The sequence below is a fragment of the Rhinolophus sinicus genome, chromosome 18 (genome assembly GCF_057876585.1).
Source record: "Rhinolophus sinicus isolate RSI-liver-muscle chromosome 18, RSI-T2T, whole genome shotgun sequence".
Taxonomy (NCBI): domain Eukaryota; kingdom Metazoa; phylum Chordata; class Mammalia; order Chiroptera; family Rhinolophidae; genus Rhinolophus; species Rhinolophus sinicus.
In genome coordinates, this window is record NC_142518.1 from 42,157,629 (window position 1) to 42,174,989 (window position 17,361).

At 44.2% G+C, this 17,361-nt stretch overlaps 1 protein-coding gene across 7 annotated transcripts in view; it reads left to right on the plus strand.

Annotated features, from left to right (window-relative positions):
* The first annotated feature begins 15,951 nt into the window (after positions 1-15,951).
* RRAGB (Ras related GTP binding B) overlaps positions 15,952-17,361 on the plus strand; it is a 30,468-nt gene continuing 29,058 nt past the window's right edge. For 2 of the 7 annotated variants that reach the window (XM_074323426.2, XM_074323427.2), the window contains exon 1: positions 15,976-16,053. Coding sequence is in view for 2 of the 7 variants with exons in the window: in XM_019719547.3 (XP_019575106.1) it covers positions 16,566-16,657 (92 nt within the window). In the remaining 5 variants the exon portion in view is untranslated. Of the gene's footprint in view, positions 16,658-16,803; positions 16,898-17,361 lie in introns of all 7 variants that reach the window. The other 5 variants (XM_019719547.3, XM_019719548.3, XM_019719551.2 and 2 more) reach the window with 4 other exon arrangements.

Here is a 17,361-nt window from a genome sequence, read left to right on the forward strand (position 1 = left end):
TGAAAAGATGAAGTAATGCCGTTTGCAACAACATGGATGGATCTTGAGACTATAATGCTAAGCGAAATAGGTCAGACAGAAAAAGTAGAGAACCATATGATTTCACTGATATGTGGTATATAAAACTGAAAACAACAAAGGAACAAGACAAACAAATGAAGAAACAAAAACTCAAAGACATAGACAATAGTTTTGTGGTTACCAGAGGGTAAGGGGGGAGAGGGGTGGTAGATGAGGGTAAAAGGGATCAAATGTATGGTGATGGAAGGAGAACTGGCTCTGGGTGGTGAACACACAATGGGATTTATAGATGATGTAATACAGAATTGTACTCCTGAAATACTATGTAACTTTACTAACCATTATCACCCCAATAAACTTTAATTAAAAAAACAAACAAACTGGAACTCAGTTCATCAGCTGCCATCCCCCACCCCATCCTCATTTGCCCTCTCCCCTCAGCTTTACTAGCCTCGGTGATTATGTGGACGGCAAGCAGATTATACTCCCACTTTAGATGAAGAGCGCGAAAAAGACCAAATAAATAATGGAATCATTTGTTCCCCCACCCAATCCGAGGTGAAATCATTACCCAGGGTTAATCTCCTTAAAGAGATTTGTCTGATAGGGACAGAGCTAGGTGCATAACAACAGGAAAACATAAAGGTCCTAGACTTCAAGCACTATTTTATTACAACTGTAAGAAAGTTATTTCATAGCTTCTTTCTCCTCACCTGTAAGATAGAAATAATATTGGATTATTGATTGCTATTAAATTTAAGGGAGAATTTATTTAGAAAGTGCCTGTTGTATGTAGCAAGCACTATATGTTTATTCTGTCTCACCATTTAGAATTATTGATTGCATTGCAGAGGATTAAGTCCTCTAGGCTGGAGGTTAAACAGCACTACCGTGTTTCCCTGAAAATAAAACCTAGCTGGACCATCAGCTCTAATGCATCTTTTGGAGCAAAAATTAATATTAGAGTTGATGGTCCAGCTAGGTCTTATTTTCAGGGAAACACGGTAGCAGCCGGCTTTTCTCTATTTGGGTTATTGGGAGTAAAGAAGTCTATCCACTTTGGTTAGCCTGTTGAGGGATAAAAAAAGAGGGAGATGGGATCAGCCCAGTTATCATTCCCAAACAACTAGAAGAACCCTTACTAAGTTTACTAGAGATCTTGCTTCTTCAGCTACTTGCTGAAGTATTTAGGGGTAAAGTGCCACAATGTAATTTGCTCTCAAATGAATGAGCTTTACCAAGGGAAATTTTAATTTTCATTATATTTTTATTAAATTATGTATATGAAAGTGTAGTGTATCAGGGACAGAAACAATCTTTTGGCACTTATTTTTTTAAATTCTGGAATTCTATAATCTGAACAGTAAATAGGCATATATAGTGCAAAAATTCTAAAGGTTTGAAAAAGTATATTAGTGAAAAGTTAGTTCTGAACCATTTTTAATGGTAGTATTTCTAAAATTTCTCATTTATTCAATCCATTAAAAGATAATTTTCAGAAAAAGGTAAAATCATAACTCATACAAATATAAAAATGAACAAGGCTAAATATTTAATATTACTCCTATGACAAAACATGACAGATGTTATTATAACCTGTTCAAAGGAAAAGTCAAAACAGCACAGATTTACATGTATTAAAGAAAAGTTGAAATGAATTGCAAAAGGAGACAAAAGTGGTTTTCCAACTGGGGATGAAAAGTTAATTAAATCTGAACCTGAAAGTATTTAATTTACATACTTATTAGTTATCTACAATTTAGAGAGTTGCAAAATAGCTCAAAGACAATGAATATGGCTATATTATGATAATCCCAAAGGCTTACTATAGACAATGGATAATTTTCCATTGAAATACAAAATGTCTCTCACAGGGAGTCACCCCGCTCCCTTTGATCAAAAATAGTCTCAAAGAAAGATTATTCTTACTCACAAAATTAAGTCTAATTATTTACATAGCTGCAGTAAGACTTGTTAATATAGCATATAGGCCTTCCTAAATTTGCTTTGCTGGGATCCTAGGTTGGACTTTTTTTAAAAAGTCTGAGGCTAGAAAGCCAAACAAAGAACTCACTGCCAGATTTCAAATATAGTACCTATAAATTTGGGCAAATACTTCTCCTCTCATAGTCCCTGAAATATTCTGTGCCCTAGGCATGCTATGTAGTGACCTTCCTCACTTGAAAGGCTGTAAACAGATGCCAGACAAGTTTTCCCAAGAAAGCTTTGTAAACATTTGCTCAATAAAGTCAACCTTAGATCGCTAAAAGAGTCTGATCATATCAGATTAAATGAACATCATTCTCAAATATGACATCCCAGTCAAAGCTTTGGTTGCATAATCACTGTTTCCAATTACATCCTGATGACAAGGAAAACTAATTTTTATTGAACCTATGCAAATAATTATATTGCCACGAAAATAAGAATACTATTAAGAATTTCCAAATTCTGGAGGGGTTAGGTAAAGAGAAAAAGATGTCATTTATAAGTGTTTCATTTCTGTTTACAAAAGCATAGTTTACTAAATTGTTATGAGTTATATGAAAGAGAAAGGAGTTCCTTATATATCCAGAAGATAGAATATTAAACATCAACAATATTCCAAACAAAATCCACAATCATCCTTCATTCATTCATTCAGTCCAATGCAATTAATTCTTCTTCTGCTTGATCTCTTGGGTTAGCAGTCTCATGAACCCATCTGCTTCTCTACCAGAATTCTGGAATTCTTCATTTATCCTCGTGTATAGTCTCAAAGTTGCAAAAGTAATGCTATTAGAAGCCTGTGACCAAGAGTACCTTTTCTCACAGGGCTCTGAGACAGATTTCTTTGTTGAAGATAAAGAACTCAGGACTGTATCTGATTGCAAGCATTTTCAGTGAAGAAAAACAAAAACTTTGTAGATGACAAGAAACTTAAAATGGTTGTGGTAATTTATCACAGATAACTTTCAAAAATAAAAGATCTGATGAGAATTTATAACAATAATAATGAAACTGAAATGGCAATTGGGTGATTTTTGTTGAATGCAAAACAAGATGATAAAGTCATTCCAAAAAATTAGTGAAATATCTAAAAACAAAATGAATTAACTTTTTTTCAAGAAAGACAATGTATATTATATTTAAATTATGAAGACGAATGAACAATACAAAACACTCCACACAGCAATAGGAGAGTACACATTTTTTTAAGTGCATGGAAAATGTGGTACATTTTCCAGGATAGACCATATGTTAGGCCCCAAAACAAGTCTTAATGAATTGTAAAAGATTGAAATTATACAAAGTATATTTTGTGTTCATAAATGGATTGACATTAGAAATCAATAGCAGAGAGAAAACTGGAAAATCCACAATATGTGGAAATTACATTATTAAACAATCAGTAGGTCAAAGAAGAAATCCCAGGGGAATTTGAAAATATCTTGAGACAAATGAAAACAGAAACACAACATACCAAACTTCTCAGATGCAGCAAAAGGAAGGCTAAGAGGAGAATTTATAGGTATAAATACATACATAAAAAAGAATAGTGATCCCAAATCAACAATCTAACATTATACCTTAAGGAATTAGGAAAAGAAGAACAAACTAAACCCAAAGCTGGAGTGGGTAGAGAAATGTGATGATTTGGAGAAGGGGGAAGGGGAGACTGGCAACAGGGAGACAGTGAATTTTTATAAAAGAGCAGTTTAAGGGAACAATTTGGTGAAGCCTGGTGGTATGGGGGGGGCTGGAATATATGTTTGAAAGCTGCCTTTACTTAACAAGCATATATTACTTACGTTGAATGCTTTTTTGGGGTAAGATGACTGATGAAGATTATTCCACCCACTCCCAACTCCTTTGGAACTGCCACTGTAAGAAAATCACTTAGGAGGCTATTGCAATTATCTAGGCCAGATATTATACAGCTGGAACACAAACAGCAGCAGTTTAAGAATAGGAAGGAGCAGACAAATTGGAGAACAGGACTAATGAGAACTGCAGAACTCTCAGCACATAACCCTGTCCAAACCCCTGCACCAAGAGACTTGTCATGCCCCAGCTCCCCATGGACACCAACTACCCATTAAAATGCTTGCCTGAGAAAGCTCAGCACTACAAGGAGAAATTACTGTTTGTTCTAGTCTGATGGTAGGCCCTTGACCTATTTTTCTCAGAGCACTTGGTAAAAAGGGCTTACATTGTGACTATGTATCTCTTACAACTCAGAAGTATCTTTCTCAAGGAACTGAGTGTCATGCAGGGTCTCTGGTCCCACTCCCACTCTCGGCGGGTGGACACAGAGTATGATGAGGCCAAAAAGGAACACCAATGGAGCCAGAGCTAGGGGAGCATACCACTATATTCTCGTTGGCGGCTGGGTTTGGAGACACAGGAAGCAGGAGCCACACGATCCTCAATCTGCCGTCCGCTTCTCTGACAACCAACCAACTTGCCAGTGGAGCCATGGCAGTTATATTAGTGGCAAATAGCTAACCAGTTACAGCTGATGGCCATATAATAACCGAGCCAGCACCTTTCCAGGTGAGGCCGAGAGCCTGGAAACTGCTCTCTGGGTCTCCATCCCTACACTCCACCCCTCCAGGGTCTTGCCTCACAATCTACATGGCAAATGTCTTCCACAAGGGGCCCTGAAAGAAATAGTCATAGGAACCAACAATGGCAAATCCCTCCCATCTGGGAGGATACATGCCAGCTTTTTGTCCTGGGAAAGGAGGATTGCTGCCACCGGCACCTTTCCTGGTTTGTGGTACCAGACCTTTATGGTGGTGCTTGGGTTCCTTGCGTAGTTTCAACATGAAGCAGAACAGGGGATCCCATAATAGGCCATAGTGAGAGCCCATAGGTTCCCCGCAAAATCATCCCAACATTGGGACCTCCATATACCACAGTCACTTGCAGTGGCCATTTGGCCACCACCCCTGGCATCACTTGCAAATCATGGGTCAAACCAGCCCCCCATGGGGCTATCAGGACCAACCACCGATGGTTGGGGCTTTTGACCCACCAGGGCCAAGTCCATTGCTGCCGTTCCCCTGCTTTCAAGCATGTGGGTGCTGGCAGCAAAATGTTTCCATTTCTGCCATAGCCTGGCTTTAACTGAGTTTCACTTTTGGTAACCTGTAACTGAAAGGGAGCAAGCCTTTCAATGTAGCAGAGCTCCTACTGGTGCGGGCCCTTCCTTCTGTGGTCTCTCATTCAGGACTCTCAAGACGTCCCATAGACGAGAGGCCCAGTCACGCATCGTGGGAGGGTGTTTTGACACCTGGAGGCCTTGCTTCAAAAGTCCGTTGTAGCGTTCAATCATGCCAGATGCTTGTGGATTGTATGGGGTATGAAACAACCATTGTACGTCCATCCTGGCAACCCAGTGCTGCACTTCTTGCCCCGTAAAATGAGTACCCCTGTCACTTTCAATGACTTGGGGGTGTCCATAGAGGGCGCACAGCTGTGTAAGAGTGACTACTGTATGTCGCTGATCCGCAGCTAGACATGGCCAAGCAAACATCAAACACGTAGCAGTGTACACTGCTGTAAATGTGTACACAGCATTGCAGGCCTTAGGTAGGGGTCCAATATAATCTACTTGCCAGCGAGTGAGGGGCACCCTCCCTCACATAATCTGCTGTGTTTCCCAGGAAAGCCTCCACCATTGGGAGCTGTTCTGGGCACAGACAGCACAGTCATAGCAGGCATCTGCTATCTCTTGCTATTTCAAAGGCAGACCCCAGCGTCTACTCACCTGCCACATGGTTTGGCTTCCAGCGTGCTGCAATTTCCTATACAGCCAATGGGCCACATCAGTGGCAGGGGCCTGTTCTAACCATTGGACCCATGCTAGGGTATCTGCTTCACTGTTACCTGGGGACCCTAAGGGGGAGTGACCTGTGACATGCATTAGGGTCACCTCCTTTCCCTGCCCTAGGTCCCAGAGGTCCTGCTACATGGCTTGACCCCACAGTGGACGGTGTCCTACCAAGTAGTTTTGGTGTTTCCACATGGGGAGCCACAACGTTAGGCCCTAGAACACCACCCAGTTGTCAGTACAAATAACTAGGGGCCCGGGCTCGTGGCTGATTACCATCCACACAGCCCGTAGCTCAGCCCACTGGCTACTCTGGCCGATCCCAGTATCAAACCAAATGGTGTCTGTTTTGGGCTGCACACCAATAGCCGTCCAAACGGCTGCAGCCTCTCGGCTAGAACCATCAGTATACCAGGCATCTTCAGGTACTGGGGACTGTTCTTCTCTGCAGGACGAGGCCTCCAAGTCCTCTCCCATAGGCAGAGTGCTTGGCTCAGCCTGGGTTACAAGCTCCACGGGCCCCAGGACCTGTTGCAGCTCTGTGCTCAAAGGGCTTGAACTAAGGGTGCTACATTGCTCCAAGTAGGCACCCCACTTGGCGAGGGTGGTGGTCTGTGCCACCCCCATTTTGGGTCCCTGGGTCCACGAACGGACCCACCCCTGGACAGGATAGGTTGTTCGAACCAACACCCATGCTGTTCCTGTGATGGCTACTGTGACCACTAGGGCTGCATACACAGCAGCCAGCTGTTTCTCTATTAGAGAGTAGTGGACTTCCGCTGCTCTCCACAATTGGGACCAAAATCCCACTGGTGACCAGAGACACTCTTGCCATTGCCAGAGGCCCCATCCGTACCCCTCTGGGTTTACGTGAACATCAAATTCAAATGGGTGACCAGGGTCTACCATTTGTAGAGCCTGTGCCTGCTGCACTGCCCGTTTTGTGACAGCAAAGTCTTGCTCTATAGCCTCTGTCCAATCCCATGAGGCCCCCTTTTTTTATCATGTTATATAAGGGCCTTGCCATTTGTGCTAAATGGGGTACAAACGCCTGCCAATACCCCAGCAGACCCAAATACATCTGCAGTTGGGAGACCATGGTTGGCTGCGGAAATGCTTGTATTTTATCAATAATCGCCTCAGGTGTGACCTTTGTCTTACCCAACCACACAACACCGAAAACCTTGACAGATAAGCCAGGGCCTTGGACCTTTTCCTCATTCACGGCCCAGCCACATGACTTCAGGTGGCGGAGAAGAGAGGGAGCTGCTCGCTCTAAATCTGAAAGAGAATCAGAAGTTAGTAATATGTCATCAATATAATGAAACAAGGCCACAGAAGACGGGTGATCCCACTGTGCCAAGTCCTGGGCTTCGAGCCCATGGCAGATAGTGGGGCTGTGCAATTATCCTTGTGGGGGGACTTGTAAAGTCCACTGCTGCCCGTCCCAAGTAAAAGCAAACTGCTCTTGACACTCAGGTGCAATGTCAATGGAGAAAAAAGCATTTTCCAAGTCCACTACATAGTGATACTTTCCCAGGCGGACAGTCATAGGATCCATCAAATCGTGAATTGACGGCACTGCAGCGTGCAAGGGTGGCATCTCCTTATTTAACTCCCTATTGTCCACAGTCATTTGCTAGGTCCCATCTGGCTTCTTGACAGGCCATACTGGAGAGTTAAAGGGAGTTAATCGGCCTCTCAATATGTGCCTTCTCCAATTCCAATATTGTACGACCAATCTCCTCCTGTCCTCCCGGCAGGTGGTACTGTCGCACTGTAACCACACGCCAGGGCTGTGGCAACACTTGAGGAGGGTGGTGAGCATGCCCACGTGTCACCGCTTTCACCACCCAGATCCGGAGATGGAACTCTCCCACCGACGTCTGTAAACTGAGGCCATGTAGCACGTCCACCCCTAGAATATACTCCGGGATGGAAGAGACATACACCGTGTAGGTACGGGGTGGGGGGGAAACTTTCCTATACCCAGTGGTAAGGAAACAGCTTTTACTGCCAGTCTTTCTTCCGTAGCCATCAATGCAGATTGCTGGTCTGGGGAACAGTTCTGGGTTCCCATGAATAAGGCTGCAGTCTGCGCCAGTGTCAACTAGGGCTAAAACCCTCTGCACATTAGAAGGGGACCAATGTATGGACAGTTCCACGTGGGGTCTCCAGTCCCTGCTCGTCCCCTCTGACCGGGTACCTTGCCCCCCCCCCCCCCAATCAAGCTGAAAGGAGTCGGCCTCAAGCTGCTGCATGAAGTCCTGGAGGGACACGGGTCACACTTTCCCAGACTTCTTTAGGCTTTGCCGGAATTGCTGTTCTTGGACGCAGCTGTTTCCAAAGTTCCAACAAGAGTGAATTGGGTTGTTGGTCTATTTTTTCCCGATCGACCCCTGCTGCCACGAGATCACGCCACATCTGTGCGCGTGTTACTCTCTCAGCCCCGCGATCTCACCCCTTTACTTTTGATTTGGGCTTCCAGGTCTTGACTTCTCGGACCTCCTGTCTTAACTTCCTTTGCCGCCGGCTTTCAACATCCCCCAGGGAGGCCATGGCGGTGGTAACTTCATGGATCTGCGGCCCCACAAAGGGCCTAAGAATGCCAACCAAGGATCCAAAAGCTCTTGCAGGGCAGTATCCAAAACCAGATCTCTCCTGCTGGTTGTAAAACGTTCATCATCTGGCACCTGCATATTAGGGTTGGACATAGCATGTCTCATACCCATTTCATGGATGATTTGAGTAAGTTCAGTATATGATTGCCATTTACTCACAATGTCTGGCAGTATCGCCAGCCTCTCCCCATACTGTGCGTACAGCAGCAGTGAGCCACTCTATTAGAATGTGGTTGCCCTGGTCTTGGGCCAACCTACGGCAATTCTGTAACCTTTGTCACAGGGACAGATACACTGTCATGGAGGTTAGCTTTTCCATTTTGCCTGGGGAGCAGAGAATGCTGTCTGCACCTTCATCCCATAAAGATAGTAGCCAAGTCGAGATTGGCTCTCCAGGACTCTGTCTGTACCGCGTCCCCAGCTCCTGCAACTCAGTGGGAGTGTAAGGGTTGTAGGTTGTGAACTCAGTCACAGCTGGGTTGCCAGCAGCAACACCCTGACAGTCCAAAGGCTGTTCATGCTTCACCTTTTGCTGCAGGATGGGCCAAGTGTGGGGATTGGGAGCTACATTGTTTCTACTCGCATTGTCCACCTCTGCCTCAGAGTCTCTGCCGTGGCACACCTCCTCTAATTGGCAGACCTGAGCTTTCAGCGCCTTCCAGCGAGGCTGCTGGTCCCGCACTTGGGCTATTTCAGCAAGCGCGCCTTCCATGTTATGACACAACGCAGTAAGGAACATCCAGCCCACATGGCCGGCTGTATCCTTCGCCTCCTCTAGCAACCGCTCAGCCAGAGCCTGCAGGGCCCTCTCTACGCTGGCCGGAGACCCATCCATGTCCTGCCACCCCTTCCTTGGGGGTCCAACTCCTGAGAACAGTGGCTACCGGGCACCACACACTGTGTGGGGGCCACATGTCCTCCTGCCCAGAGTCAGACTCCATTCCTACCTGGCTGGAATCCTGCTCACATCACCAGGTGTCTGACTGGGTGGTGGCCTTGGTGTAAGATGTCCACAACCCTTGGAGCCTACAGCAGCAGCAGATTACCAAAAGGAAGGTGATGCCTTCTATGGCCAAGGGGGTGGTGTGCCATCCAGAGGTTCAAATCTCCCAGGCAGACCGCGCCTCCCATTCCAGGCGTTACTCCTTATGGGCCTCCCGAAACTTAGCTTTCATACGTATAAACAGCTCCATTACCCCTTTGAAAATTCTGGACGGCACCATACCCTGCTCGCTGCACCATGTGTCATGCAAGGTCTCTGGTCTCACTTCGGCTCTCGGTGGGTGGATGCAGAGTATGGTGAGGCCAAGAATGAACACCAATGGAGCTATAGATAGGGGGTTCATACCACTATATTCTCACTGGCGGCTGGGTTGGAGATATAGGAAGCAGGATCCAAACGATCCGCAATCCATTGTCTGCTTCTCTGCCCACCAACCAACATGCCAGCATAGCCATGGCAATTATATTAGTGGCTAATGGCTAACCAGTTACAGCTGATGGCCATCTGATTACAGCTGATGGCCATCTAGTACCCGAGCCAGCACCTTTCCACGTGAGGCCGAGAGCCTGGAAACTGCTCTCTGGGACTCTGTCCCCACACCAATCTTTTGTAATTTTTCACTTCTCTGACTTTACTAAGCCCTAGATCTCCCCCACTCCCTCATTGTCCCTTTAAAATGACAAATTACCTCTGCACAAATCATAATGGAGCTCAGCTTTTCCCCCTACTGTCAATAGTTGTTAAATAAAATCTGTTCCACTGCTTTAAATCAGGCTAGGTTTATCTTAGACACTAATCATGACTTAATTTCACTGTCTTGTATGGAGGGCAATGAATCTAAAGTGACTTCCTGGTTTGAGACTCAGGGTCTTTCAGCAATCAGGGAAAACTAGAACAGGAGCTATTTTGGAGGCAACTTGTGGGGAGGAGGAAAGTGATTAGCGAGTGATAAGGCTAAGTGTGGGGACAGAGTCCCAGAGAGCAGTTTCCAGGCTCTTGGCCTCACGTGGAAAGGTGCTGACTCGGGTAGTAGATGGCCATCAGCTGTGACTAATTGACCATCAGCTGTAACCAATTAGCCAATTAGCCACTGATATAATTGCCATGGCTGCCCCGGTTGGTCTGTTGGTTGGTTGGCAGGCAGAGAAACGGACAGCAGGTTGCAGGTCGTGTGGATCCTGCCTCCAGTGAGACTATAGTGGTATGACTCCCCTATCTATGGCTCCGTGAGTGTTCCTTTTTTTGGCCTAGCCATATCCTGCGTTCTTATGTGGGGAGCGGGACCAGAGACCCCAAAGGTCGCCTTGCATGACAAATGGCACAGCAAGCAGAGTCCCCTGCACAACACTAAGGAAACCTGTGATCAGAATAGAATAAATTCGAGGAGACGTCATCAAAATGGAGGCGTGTGTGTACATGGAACATTCTCAAGGATAGACCATATATTGGGACATAAAACTAACCTCAGCAAATTTAAGAAGATTGAAATCATACCAAGCATATTCTCTGATCACAAGGCTTTGAAATTGGATATCAACTGCAAAAAGAAAGCAGGAAAAAACACAAATACATGGAGATTAAACAACATATTTTTTTAAAAAAAAAGATTTTATTGGGGAAGGGGAACAGGACCTTATTGGGGAACAGGGTGTACTTCCAGGACTTTTTTCCAAGTCAAGTTGTTGTCCTTTCAATCTTAGTTGTGGAGGGTTCTGTTCAGCTTCAAGTTGTTGTTCTTTCAGTCTTAGTTGTGGAGGGCGCGGCTCAGCTCCAGGTCCAGTTGCCGTTGCTAGTTGCTAGTTGCAGGGGGCACAGCCCACCATCCCTTGCGGGAGTCGAACCAGCAACCTTGTGGTTGAGAGGACACGCTCCAACCAACTGAGCCATCTGAGAGCTCAGCAGCAGCTCAGCTCAAGGTGCTGTGTTCAATTATTTAGTTGCAGGGGGCGCTGCCCACCATCCCTTGCGGGACTCGAGGAATTGAACTGGCAACCTTGTGGTTGAGAGCCCACTGGCCCATGTGGGAATTGAACCGGCAGCCTTCGGAGTTAGGAGCACGGAGCTCTAACCGCCTGAGCCACCGGGCCGGCCCCCTAAACAACATACTTTTAAAGAATGACCAGGTTAAAGAAGAAATTAGAGGAGAGATCAAAAGGTACATAGAAACAAATGACAATGAAAATACACCCTACCAAAATTTTTGGGATGCAGAGAAAACAGTTTTAAGAGGGAAATTTATATCATTACAGGCCTATCTCAAGAAACAAGAAAAATCCCAAATAAATAACCTCATGTTATGCCTAAAAGAACTAGAAAAAGAACAAGTGAAACCCAAGATCAGCAGAAGAAAGGAAATAACAAAAATCAGAGCAGAACTAAATGAAATAGAGAACAAAAAGACAATAGAAAAAATTAATGTGACAAAGAGCTGGTTCTTTGAAAAGATTAACAAAATTGACAAACCCTTGGCTAGGCTCACTAAGCTAAAAAGAGAAAAGACACTAATAAACAGAATAGAATAAATTCGTGTTGAGGCATGGCAGTTGTGGTGAGAAAGGATCACATAGGATGGAAAATGGGGAAATCTGGGAGCAGACAGCACCCTGTTTTTGTTGTTTTCCTTCTCTTCTCTCCTGTACTTCCCTCCTTCTTTCCTTCCTTTTCTTATCAATATACACATATGGTTTAACTATATGTATGTGTATTTCACTATATATACACTATATAGTTCCATCTCTCTTTCTCTCTCTCTCCTGCCCCCCTCCCACTCCAGAAAGAGAGAGAGAGAGACTACAAATGGGTTTAAGATGAAAAGCAATGGTCCCCTCACTTCCCATCGCCTGTCTCTCTCCAGAAGCAACCACTTTGAACTCTTTTGGCCATTTTTTTCTGGTGGTTTCTATATCTAAATATAGTAAGTACCATGTTTCCCCCAAAATAAGACCTAGTATGATGTTTCAGGATGCTTGTAATATAAGCCCTACCCCCAAAATAAGCCCCAGTTAAGATTGTCAGCCAGACGGACACATTTAGTACGTCTGTTGCAACACACAACGGACTTATTGAATTATAAAATAACAATATTAATATATAATTAAATATAAAAAATATTATTGACATTAATACTTTAAATAATATAAATTATAGTTAAGTATTTGTAAATACCCAATTGTGCGCCTTTGGGCAAGAGGTAAATGCCTATGTAAACAGATGAACTTGAGACTTAATGCTGAATGATCAATAGGAGTACAGATACAACGCACGAATAACATGCACACTTGATAACAAACGGACGTGATTGTGTCTAATATGAATTTTCATAATTCAATACGTCGTGTGTTGTAACATGCATACTTAATGCACTCGTGTGAAATAAAGAAATGTTTTCTGAATTTTGGTGGCTGCAATTTTTCGTCGCTGTCGTGTGGACCATCTTTCTTAGCTGTCATCATTCTTGTTGCCACTCCTGTCTCCTAAGTCTTCAATTAACACTTGATTTAATGGTAGATTTAAAGGGAATAATATTTTGACCCCCAGATAAGATGAGTGGAAAAAGAAAGAGTTATTCTGTCGAGTACAAGAAAGGAATCGTGGAGGACACCCGGGTCAAGAATCTTGCGGCTTTCTGCAAAGAGAAGAAGTTGGATCTCCGAATGGTCCACAAATGGTGAGCAAAGTACGATAATCTCACTCAACAGGTGGACGAGGGAAATGTAAGAAGTGCAAGTGTGGATCAGGTCGGCAACCATTATTTCCTGAGCTGGAAGACATTATGTGAATGGATTGCTGACAGGAGAACAAAGGCTTTGATTGTAAATAGGGCTGATAGTCAGGCATTTGCCCTTGCAATGGCACCACAGTTAGAAATATCCCCAGAAGACACTTGTCTTATTAGGGAGACCACCTCAGGGATGATGTAGATGCCTGATCACTGCACTGTACACCTGAAGCTGAAGCTGAACAATAATGAATGTCAACTATAATTTATATATATATATATATATATATATATATATATATATATATATATATATTTACAAGAAGTGAAGTACAGCATTAGGAAAAGAGACAGTGGAAATGTAATGGCTGTATGCGATGTCAGAGGGGCAGTAGATTGGGGGAGGGGGGTCATCACTTTGTGGGGGATATAAATGATAAATGTCTAACTATTACATTGTTTTGTACACCTGAATCTAAAAAAAAAAAAATACATAAAGAACTCTTAAAACCAAAAAAAAAGAAAGAAATATCCCCAGAAGAATTCAAAGCATCACAACACTGGCTGGATGGCTTCCTTCAGCGCTATGAACTGTCTGTAAGATCGACAACGCTGTTCAAGCTGGAAGATACTGAAGTTATTAAACGTGCACTTGCATTCAAGTCCTTTGTTGATGGCATCGACTTTTCTAAATACCAACTCTCCAACATGATTGCTATGGATAAAACTGCAGTGTTTATGGGCCAAGGATCTCAAATGACAACTGATCAGAGACGTGCCTCGTCAATCTACATTCCCTCCACTAGTTACGAAAGTGTACATGTTACCTGTATTTTGGCAATTTGTCTGGATGGCAAGAAAACCCCACCTCTAATCATCACTAAGGGCAAGAAAGATAAGGTTGAATGTGTTTCAGGCATTTATGTTCTTGAAACCAAAAAAGCCTGGTGCACACAAGCAGTTATAAGGAAGTGGGTCGATTTAATGCTGCCACTTGTTTTGTGAGGTGGCCAAAGAGGTCTGGGATTCAGCCAGCACTCACTGTGCTAAAGACATGAAGAACTTCCTTGTAGAGAGAAGAATAGATCAAATAATGATTCCCTCACGAATGACTACCTATCTCCAGACTCTTGATATTGCAATAAACAAGCCATTCAAGGACCATTTGCGCATGGAAATCAATGACTACACTGAAAATAGAATGGAGAGAAATCAGCGTGGAAACTTTGTGAAGCTTAGCCTGCAAGAGGTCGTGAGTTGGGCGAAGAATTCATGGGATAAAATCACCGACAGCTGTGTTGCAATGAGCAGGCTACATGGACAAGAAGTGCTCATTTAAGGAGAGCTCTGTTGCTGGACATGAGAGATTGGGGCCAATGGTTCTACAGGAAATGGAGTCGCAAGACGTTCAAGCCGGAATTCGGGGTTTGGAGAGTTATGATGATGTTCCAGAAGAAAATGACATGACTGTATTTGAATAAATGTAGATTTTTATACATGAATAAATGAATAAATGTAGATTGCTGTACATGAAAAAATAAGACATCCTCTGAAAATAAGCCCTAATGCGTCGTTTGGAGCAAAAGTTAATATAAGACCCAGTCTTATTTGGGGGGAAATATGGTACCTACCAGTAGTCCTGCAATTATCAATTTTAGACTTTATCTATTGACCTCTTACTATGGTATATGAGAATTTATTTCCCTTACTTCCAGTTTTAAACAAGTGGGGAAATGAGTGTGTCCTAAAATCCCTGATGAACCACTGGTCCCAACAATAATTTTTATTGCATGCTTACTATGTGGAAGACACAGTTGTAATCACTTAAGATGATAGTAACTCATTTAATTACAAGCTCGGTTACAGGGCCTAATAATGAAAAATAGGAATGATAAGGTATGTGGATAGAAATGTGCAGGAGAAATTAAGCCCTGATTAGAAAGCCACTTGCTGCAGCTCCTACTTGGGTCAAGACACCTGGCAGCTGCCCAACAGGGCTCCAGGTTTACATACACTTCTAAATCAGAGAGATATGTTGTTAAAAATCAGGAGAGGGGGGAACACATCCTGTTTTTCACCAATCCGTTACTAGTCCAACAGGATTCCAGGTTTTTCACACACCCCTAAGGGATATGTTTACATATGCCCTGAAATCAAGGAGATGTGTTTACCCAACCACCTAAATCAAAGAAATGCACTGCTAAATGCCAGAGGACCAGGCACCTCCGTGGGAGAGAGATAAGAGAAGGGAGAGGGGGAGGCAATTCCACCCATAGAAATAAAAGCCTTCAAACATTGTAAGGCTGCTTCCCTCTGTTGGGTCAGCCTGCTCCTTGTGTCAGTGTACTTTTTTTTTTTTTTTTTACTAATAAACTTCTGCTGTTCATGCTGCACAAATTTCTGTCTCTTGATTGAATTCATTCTTTCAAGAAGACGAAGAGCCGAGGTGTTCAACGTCACTTTCCCGGTAACATGAGGACAGACACTTGAAAAACAGACAATACTTGGCCTTCCCCACCAAGAACGTTAAGGGTGAAATAGCAGTAAAAACAAACAAACAAACGAACAAACAAACGAACAGACAAACCTAGCTTTGGGGCACTGAAATTGCAACCGGCTCCTTTAATTCTCCATGGCTGGCGGGTGCCCACCAGGGAAGTGCTGGCGGGCTGGCAACGCCCCACCAAGCCAAGGCTGAGTAAGAGCCTAGGGTACTTGACGGCTACAGGCGGCACTCTGCCTTTCTCCGCGCACTCTCTATGGTATTCTTCCCAGCGCCCCGCCCCTTGGGTAGCGGCAGTCACGTGACGGGCTCCGGGTTTACGACAGGTGTCCACGTGATCCTGGCCTGCAGTTGGGTGGCTGCGGTGAGGTACCTGGGTTCCTGAAGGGCGGGTGGTTAGGTTGTAACCATCCCCACCCACGGACTCTCCCCGGCGGGCAGGCTCGGGAACAGCGAGCGAGCTGAGGCGTTCACCGCTTAGTGCCTACGGCACGCACGGGTCTGCTCTTTCGGCCACCTCCGCCTTCGTTGTCCCCACCTCTTTGCGGGTGAAGTCACCTTTGGGTTTCAAGACCTTGGGTCCTGAGGCCCAAACTCGAGACAAAATCCCCACCCCCACACCTCTTAACCTCTCTTCCTTTGCACCACCGTGTCACTTAGCTTTTGAGTTGGCCGGCTAGGCCGTGCCTTGAGGCCAAGTTCGAGGCGGTAAAGGTAACCGTGGGGAAAGCAGCCCCCCAGTGGACAAAGGCGGAGGCAAGAATAGAGCGGCCGTGAGGGCCACAGGCCATGAGAATAGGCGGCTGAGGGGTTGAACAAGGGAGAAAAAAAAAGAAAGAGTTTTGCGGCTTTAGAAGGGACTGGAAAGGACTTGTTGCACGATGGAAGAATCTGACTCTGAGAAAAAGATGGAGAAAGAGAATCTGGGGCCGAGAATGGATCCTCCCATAGGGGAACCTGAAGGATCGCTTGGGTGGGTGAAGGGTATTATGCCAAACCTGGAAGGGGGGGTGGGGGTTGTTCTAACTGAAGAGAATATTGTGAATTAGAGCATGCCACCCACGATAAATTGATTCAATTTATCAGTAAGGTTGGTTGGTATCATGCTTTTGGTGACAGGATAAACTGGAAAGAGGACTGGTTGCTAACTGGGCTGAAACAACCCTTTCAGACGACACCGGACAGGCCTGATACCACTCGTGGTGCGGGTGAGGTGTGTTCTAATTGAGGTGACAGTTCTGAGTTGCTTTGATTATCAATAAAAGAGATTTGACATCATCATGCTGAAGATCAGACTGCGAGGAAGAGGGTTGGCATTTCCTGGGCAGAGATCAGTGGCTTGAGCTGCTTTCTGTGCTAATTTGTACCTGAAATTGAACGTTGTATTTTATATGCTTTGTGCCTCTAATGAATTAATTTAATATGACTTGGAAGGACAACTGAAGGACTAAAGATACTCCCAGATTTTAAAAATAGGCTGGTTTAAAAACATAGAGAATATTCAAATATGACAATATTATTTTATTTATTAAAGCACTTCTTTGTGTTGCTTTGATAATTTTTTAAGATAATGAATCTTGAATTTTAATGGCTCAATTATATTCCTAAATAAATCTTCCTAGGAGCTATCTCCTGAGTATGTAATTAAGTGATAGGAAACATAAATGCAGTTTTATA